At 64.8% G+C, this 7549-nt stretch overlaps 1 protein-coding gene across 1 annotated transcript; it reads right to left on the bottom strand.

Moving 5' to 3' along the window:
* Window positions 1–4255: 4255 nt before the first annotated feature.
* On the bottom strand, window positions 4256–7409 carry SLC27A3 (solute carrier family 27 member 3). Its single transcript, XM_088068467.1, has 11 exons — window positions 7386–7409; window positions 6869–7280; window positions 6136–6345; window positions 5905–6063; window positions 5704–5828; window positions 5436–5630; window positions 5262–5352; window positions 4993–5191; window positions 4745–4842; window positions 4535–4665; window positions 4256–4432 (listed from the first exon to the last, which is right to left on the bottom strand). The coding sequence occupies exons 1-11, from the start codon at window positions 7407–7409 to the stop codon at window positions 4256–4258; spliced, it is 1821 nt and encodes a 606-aa protein (XP_087924593.1).
* Between the last annotated feature and the right edge of the window lie 140 nt (window positions 7410–7549).

Genomic DNA, 7549 nt, shown 5'->3' with positions numbered 1-7549 from the left:
CACTGTCCCTGTCCCCGCGGGGGGCACGCGGTGGCTCCGGAGCCGACAGCGGAGTGCAGGCACGGCCAGGGCGGGTGAGTGTCCCCAGGTGTCCCCAGGTGTGTCCCCAGGATGTCCCCAGGTGTCCCCAGGATGTCCCCAGGATGTCCCCAGGTGTCCCCAGGTGTCCCCAGTCCCTGCATGCTCCGGAGCCGCGCTCGCCCCTCCTGTCCCCCGGGGGTGACACCGGGGGTCCCCAGTGGCCCCCAGGGACGGGGCGGGGGTCTCTGTGTGTCCCCCCGGGGGTGACAGGGGCTCTGTCCCCAGGGGTGGCACTGGGGGGGTCTCGGTGTCCCCTGGGGGTGTCGAGGACAACCCAAAGTAAGAAAATGAGCCGCGAGAAAAGTCTCGATTTGCACTTCAGCCTCCCCAAATCCTGCAGCCCCCTCCCCAAATCCTGCAGCCCCCTCCCCAAATCCCCCTCCCCAAATCCCCCTCCCCAAATCCCCCTCCCCAGTTCCCCCTCCCCAGTTCCCCCTCCCCAGTTCCCCCTCCCCAGTTCCCCCTCCCCAATTCCCACTGTCCCCAATCCCCCTCCCCAATTCCCGCTCCTCTCGTGCAATTCCCAATCGCCGCCTCCCCCCCATTTGAGGGGGGCCCCAAATCCCCCCAGACCAGGGGAGGGGGACACCCCAAACCCCGGGGGGGAGGGGCCCCCTGTGCAGCCCCCTCCCCGAATTCAATGAGCACTTACCCCGGGGGGGTCCCCCCCAAAATCCCCCCCTGGACCCCCCCAAAATCCCCCCCAGAGGCAAAAAACCGTGGGGTTTATTCTGATTTTTGGGGGCTCGGGGCTTTAGTGGGGTTTTATATCCAGAAATGGGGAATTTTGGGGTGTTTTCGTTGGCTTTGACCATTTCCAGCTGCTCCCCCCCCCCTCCCCTTTCCTCACCCCGGGAGCACTTTGTCAAATCGGGTTTTTGGGGCTAAAACCTGAATTTTTGGGTTGTTTTAGGGGGTTTCTTTTACTTTGGGGAGGGGTCACTCCCCCTCCACCCCCCCCAAGTGCCGCTGTCCCCCCCCCACCCCCCCAGGGCCGAGTTCCAATGAGAAAATCCATTAAAAAAACCCTGAAAAAAAAAGAAAAAGAGGGATTTTCACCCATGAAAATGGTGAAAACCTGGAAAAAACCCCCAAACCCAAGTGCAATAGGGGGGGGGGCCCGGGGGGGCCGAACTCTTGGTGCTATAAATGAAATTGGGGGGGGGGGACGCCGCTGTCACCCCTCCCTGGGGGGCTCAGCCCGGGGGGCTGCGGGGAGTTCCCCCCCCCCCCCCCCCCCCCCCCCCCCCCCCAAAAAATCCCCACCCCAAAAGTGACCCCAGACCCTTCCCGGGCTCCTGAGCAGTTCCCACCCCCCAAAATCGACTCCCCCCGACCCCAAAACGACCCCGCCCCCCCCCCCCGGGGTCCCCGGCAGTTCCTCCCCCCCTTCCCCCTCCCCAATCCCGCAATTCCTGGGGGGGACTTGGATCCGCGGCTGCCCCTCCCCCCTCCCAGCATAGGTTTATCCCTATTTTTATTATTATTATTATTATAATTATTATTATTTTTGGCTTGCCCCCCTCGCCCCCAGGGCTGTGATATCCCAGAAAATTCCCGTTTTTTACTCCCCCCGCCCCCCCCAGCTCCAAACTTGGAGGATTTTTCCCGCTTTTGTTCGGCTAGGGCTAGATCCGCTTGTGAAAACGCATTTTTGGGGTTTGTTTCGGGGGAGGGGGGGTTTTTTTGGTTCCTCCAAAGGCAAATCCCATTCCCATCCTGAATTCCCGCCCCAATTCCCGATCCCGCCCCGTTCGCTTCCGCTCTCGCTGCCGATATAACCAGGACTCATCCGTGTATATAAAACTTGAGCTGTTTCTTGACACATTAAAAAGGAGAAAAAAAAAAAAAAACAACAAAAAAAAAGACAAAAAAAGGTTAAAAAAGACCAAAAAAAAAAAAATCTGCAAAAAACAAAACAAACAAAAAAAAAAAGACGAAAGCAAGGAAAAAACCAAAAGGAACGAAGATGAACGTTGTGTAGGGAAATAAAGGAGGACAAAAAAAAGAGAATAAAATAAAGGAGGAAAAAGAAAGGAGGAAAAAGAAAGGAGGAAAAAAAGGAGGAAAAAGAAAGGAGGAAAAAGAGGAAAAAAAAAGAGGAAAAAAATGGAGGAAGAAAAAGAAAGGAGGAAAATAAAAAAGGAGGAAAAAGAAAAAAGGAGAAAAAAAAGAGGAAAATTTAAAAAAAGGAGATAATAAAAAAAAAGGAAAATAATAAAAAAAAAGGAAAAAAAAAAGGAAAAAATGAAAAAAAGGAAAAAAAAATGAAGTAAAAAAGAAAAAAATAACAAAAAAAAACCAAACAAAAATAATGGAAAAAACGGCAAAAATTTCCCGGGAAGGCGCCGGGAAGGACCCGCCTGGGTGTTGTGGAAGTGTCACGTCCGTGTCGTGTGACCTGGTGTGTGTGACATGAACCGTGCAAGGAGGGGGGGCCGGGGGGGCTCCGGGCTCAGGACCCCCGGCCCCACTCCCGAAATTCTGTGCCTTTCACACGGGGCGGCGCCGGGACCCCCGCGGGGGCCGAGATCCCTGTTCCTGTATTTGCACTGTTTTTATTCTGGATTGGCTTCCCGACAATACACGGCTCCAACAAGCCCGGCTGCGCCTCTTCCTCTCCCCGCAACCCCCGCGACTTCGGGCTGGGGGTTGGATCCTGGGAACTGGGGGGGTTCGGCCCCAAATTCCAGCACTTCAGCCCCAACCCTCGGGCTCCGCTCGCGCTTTTCGGGATTTGACACCCAAGGGGTTTTTTTTTTTTATTATTTCCCGGCCAAATTCGGGGATTTGGGGGAAATTTCCAGGGTTTCAGCCCAGCTTGGCTTTCAGAGAAAAAAAAAAAATATTTTAGCCCAAATTTCAGGCCAAAACGGTGAGATTTTGGTCCTGGTTCCCAAGGTTTTAGGCTCAGTTTCCGTGTTTTGATCCCGAAATTCTGATCCCAAATCCGCAGGATTTCAGTCCCCGGGTTCTGGATTCAGGCCAGACTTGGAGGATTTCGGTACCAATTTGTGGGATTTCAGCCCCAGCTTGCAGGACTTTACCCCCAGTTTCTGGATTCAGCCCCAAATCAGTGAATTTAATCCCCATTTCCAGGGTTTCTGCAGGATTTGAATTCCCTTTTCTCTCTTTCCAGGCCAAATTTCGGGGATTTTGGCCCCCAATCTGTGGGGTTTGGTCCAAACTTGGACGTTTTCAGCCCAAATTTGCAGGATTTTAGGCCCAGTTTCTGGCTTGGGGTGGGGGCGGGTGGAAATGGGGCTTTTTGCACAAATTTAAGGGGTTTTCCCCATTTTTTCCCCTCTTTCCCATCGGGTTTGAGCTCGGGGCCGATGGCAAAGTTGGGGGAGGGGGGGTGAGGATCCCCCAATTTTTGGAGAAAGGCTTAAAAATAAAATGAATTAAAACTTCGGCCCTTTTTGTAATAATTATTTGAGAGAGGAATATTCTCCTGGGGTGGAAAATCGGGGGGGGGGGACCCTCAAATCCAGGTGTCCCCCCTTTTCCCCTCCAATTCCCCCCCAAAAACCTCCAGGACGGGGGAACAGCGGCTTCGGTGCCCGCGTCCCCGACTGGGGGGTGACAGGGACCAGATTTGCTACAAAAAGTGTTTTATTTGCCAAAAAAAACACCCCAAAATGGGGATTTTTTGTGTACAAAGAGCCCCCGAGGCGGGGGGGAGGCACCGGCGGTGGGGGAGGACGGGGAGGGGACAGGGGAGGGGACAGGGGAGGGGACAGGGACCCCCGAGAGGGGACCCGGGGTCAGGGGGGGACAGGGATGGACGTGGGGAGCCGGGAGTTGGGGACATGGGAAGACAGGATGGACAAGGGACCCCCGGGACGGATTTTGGGACCCCCGGGACGGATTTTGGGACCCCTGGGACGGATTTTGGGAGCCCCGGGACAGACACGGGGTGCTCAGGGACGGCAGGACGGACACGGGGGACCCCCCCAGGACACCCCTGGGCACCTCCGGGACAAACCTGGGGTTCACAGGGGGCACAGGATGGGCAGGGGGATCCTCGGGACGGACCCGGGACCCCCGGACCGGACCCGGGACGGACCCAGGACCCCCGGACCGGACCCGGGACCCCCGGACCGGACCCGGGACGGACCCAGGACCCCCGGACCGGACCCCGGGCCCCCGGGGCGGCCGCCGCTGCCGGGGCTCAGATGCGGAACCGCCCGTCCCGGAGCCGCTGCCAGCGCTCGGGGTCCAGCGGGACAAAGGCTCGGGCGGTCTCGTCCAGCACCAGCAGCGGCTCCGGCACCAGCGCGGGGTCGCAGCCGTCCCGAGCCAGCCGCACCTTCTGCTGCTTGAACGTCTCGGTCATCTCCAGCCGCTCCTGCGGACAGCGCCGGCCTTGGGGACCCCCCGCATCCCCCGGGACCCCCCGGGTCCCCCCGGGCCCCCCGGGACCCCCCGGGACCCCCGTTACCCCCGTTACCTGCAGCCGGAGGAAGCGGGGCCGCGCGTAGGGCGGCAGGGGCCGCTCCAGGTGCCGGTAGAGGCCGGGCCCGTCCAGGGAGCGGCCGGGACGCAGAACCAGCGCGGCCATCCCGGCGCGGCCCTCGTGGCCTGGGGGGCGAGGCGACACTTGGGGGCACCGCGGGGCTCCGGGGGGGGGCCCGGGGGGCGGCTCCGGGGCCGGCGGTACCTGGGACGGTGACGCCGTAAACGGTGGCTTCCTGCAGGGACTCGTGGGCCAGCAGCGCCTCGGCCACTTCCGTGGTGGCCACGTTCTCGCCCTTCCACCTGGGAGGGGACGGGGAGCAGCGGGACGGGGATGAGACACCTCCCCCGATATTCAGTGGGGCTGAGACGACCCCAGAACATTTAATGGGGCTCAGCCCCCCTGGCCGGGCAGGGAGGGGGCTCGGGGGGTTTGGGGCTGGGCTCCGGTACCTGAAGGTGTCCCCGATGCGGTCCCGGAACCGCACGAACTGTTCCTCGTCCTGCTCCACCAGGTCCCCGGTGTTGAAGAACTCGTCCCCCTCGGCGAAGACCCCGCGGAGCAGCTTCAGCTCCGAGAGCTCCCGGCTGCCGGCGTAGCCCAGGAACGGGGTCCGGGGGGTCACCGGGGCGATCAGCAGCCCCGTCTCACCTGCGGGGACGGGAGCGGTGACGGGGCCGCCCCGAGCCCGCCCCGGGCCCGCTCCGGGCCCGCTCCTCACCCGTCCGGGCACGGATGCAGCGTCCGGCCTTGTCCCGTTCCGGGGCTCCGGCAGCGACGTCGTAACGAACGACCTCAAAGGGCGAGATGAGCTGGGGAGAGGGGCCGGGGGGAGTCAGCGCCCGGCCTGGGGAGCTTGGGGGGTGTTTGGGACCCCCATGCCGGCCCCCCGAACCTTGTAGATGAAGCTGCAGCGCCCCACGGCCCCCGGGGTCCCGGTGTAGTTGAAGAGGGTGACGTTCCCCTCGCTCATCCCGTACGTCTCCACGATGCGCACGGGCCCGAAGCGCTGCTGGAAGCTCCGCCACACGTCGGGCCGGAGGCCGCTGCCCACCGCCAGCCTCAGCCCGTGCTGCCGCTCCCCGGGGCGCTGCGGGGCCACCGTCAGCTCCGGGGGTGCTCCCCCGGGCCCCCCCCCCCCTTGCCCGGCCCCCCGCCCTGACCTGGGGCTGGTTCACCAGGTACCGGCACAGCTCCCCGATGTACTGGAACACCGTGACGCCCTCGGCGCGGCAATCGTCCCAGAACTGGCTGGCCGAGAACTTCTCCTTCAGCACACACGTGGCCCCTGCGGGATGGAGAGGGGTGGGGGCTCAGCCCCCGAAACATCCCCGGGACCCCCCCGGGGCCCCGTCCCCGCTCACCGATGCCGAGGCAGCCGACGACGCCCAGGAGGGAGCCGGCCATGTGGTAGAGGGGCAGCGCCAGGTACACAACGTCCCGGCTGGAGCCTCCCACCAGCTCGTAGAAGCTCAGGCACATGATGGACTTGAGGTGGGACACCCGGGCGGCTTTGGGGAGGCCTGGAAGGGGAGAACAGAGCTGAGCGCCCCCACGCACACCCAGAGCCCCCCGGGCCCCGGGCCCGGCCCCACCGGTGGTGCCCGAGGTGAAGATGTAGAGGCAGGTGTCGCTCATGTCCTCGGGCTCCCACACGTCCTCGGGCTCCAGCTCCTCGGAGGCCGCGTCCAGCAGCTCCTGCAGCGCCACGACCCCGGCCGGGTACGGCCCCGCTCCCAGCACCCACACGGCCACCCCGTCCTCCCGCAGGCTGGGCAGGAGCGGCTCCACCGACGCGAACAGCTCTGGGGGGACGGCACCGTGTGGGGACCACCCTGCTGGTCCCGGTACCACCATCCCGGCCCCGGTACCACCATCCCGGTCCCGGTACCACCATCCCGGCCCCGGTACCACCATCCCGGCCCCGGTACCACCATCCCGGCCCCGGTACCACCATCCCGGCCCCGGTACCACCATCCCGGTCCCGGTACCACCATCCCGGCCCCGGTACCACCATCCCAGCCCCGGTGCCACCATCCCGGCCCCGGTGCCACCATCCCGGCCCCGGTGCCACCGCTATTCCCCTGCTCCCACTCCGGCTCCCGGTCCTCTCACGCCCCGGCCCGGTATCCCCCGGTCCCACCTCGGGATCTCCCCACTCCGCGGTCCCCATTATCCCCCGGTTCCTCCCGTGCCTGCATTCCTCGGTCCCCCCGGTGTCCCCCGGGTCCCGAAAGCTCCCCGGTCCCTCTCGGCCCTTCTCCCCCGCGTTCCCCGCTCCCCTCCCGGTGTCCCCCCGGTGTCGCCCCGGTGTCCCCCCGCTCTCACCGTCCGCCACCAGCAGCGCCCGCGCCCCGCAGCAGCGCAGGCAGTGCCGGAGCCCCGCGGGGCGCAGCGCCGTGCCCAGGAAGGCCGGGCGGGCCCCGAGCGCCGCCAGCCCGAACCAGCCCCACACGAAGCGGGGCTCGTTGCCCACCAACAGCCCCACGGTGTCCCCGGGCCTCGGCGGGGCCCGCAGCGCCCGCAGCGCGTTCGCCACCCTGGCCACGCTCCGCGCCGCCCGCCCCAGCGGCTCCGCGCCCCCCCGGCCCCGCAGGAACGGCCGAGCCGGGGCCGCCCGGGCCGCGCGGAGGGACCGGGAGACCACGGAGCCCCCGGGGCCGCCCCGCGCCCTCCGCCGCGCCCGCAGCGCCCGCAGCGCGAACCCCAGATCGGCCCAGAGGTGCGGCCGGAGCCGCCGCTGCAGCGCCAGCAGCGCCCCCAGAGCCCCCAGAGCCCCCGCGCCCAGCGGGACCCCCAGGACCCCCCCCAGGACCCCCCCCAGGAGCCCCCCCAGCCCCAGCGCCCCCAGCGCCGCCGCCAGCGCCATCGCCCGCGCCGCCTCTCGGGGCGGGGCCGACACGCCCACCCTGACCGCGCCCACCCTGACCACGCCCACCCCGACCACGCCCCCCGATCCCCCCGAGGCCCCCCCGGTGTCCCCCCGGTCCCCCCGCCCCGTGCTCCCCC

Source organism: Pseudopodoces humilis, chromosome 31, assembly GCF_049639895.1.
Source record: "Pseudopodoces humilis isolate 2021_Gansu_Grassland_sample_001 chromosome 31, ASM4963989v1, whole genome shotgun sequence".
Classification (NCBI taxonomy): domain Eukaryota; kingdom Metazoa; phylum Chordata; class Aves; order Passeriformes; family Paridae; genus Pseudopodoces; species Pseudopodoces humilis.
This window is presented reverse-complemented; position numbering and strand designations above follow the sequence as displayed.

Coding starts and splice junctions, on each gene's coding strand:
- SLC27A3 (XM_088068467.1), bottom strand. CDS start 7,409: ATGGCGCTGGCGGCGGCGCTGGGG. Junction 7,281..7,385: donor CGCTGGCGGCGGCGCTGGGG/GCGCTGGGGCTG, acceptor CTGGCGCTGCAG/CGGCGGCTCCGGCCGCACCT. Junction 5,192..5,261: donor CTGCATCCGTGCCCGGACGG/GTGAGGAGCGGG, acceptor CCGTCCCCGCAG/GTGAGACGGGGCTGCTGATC.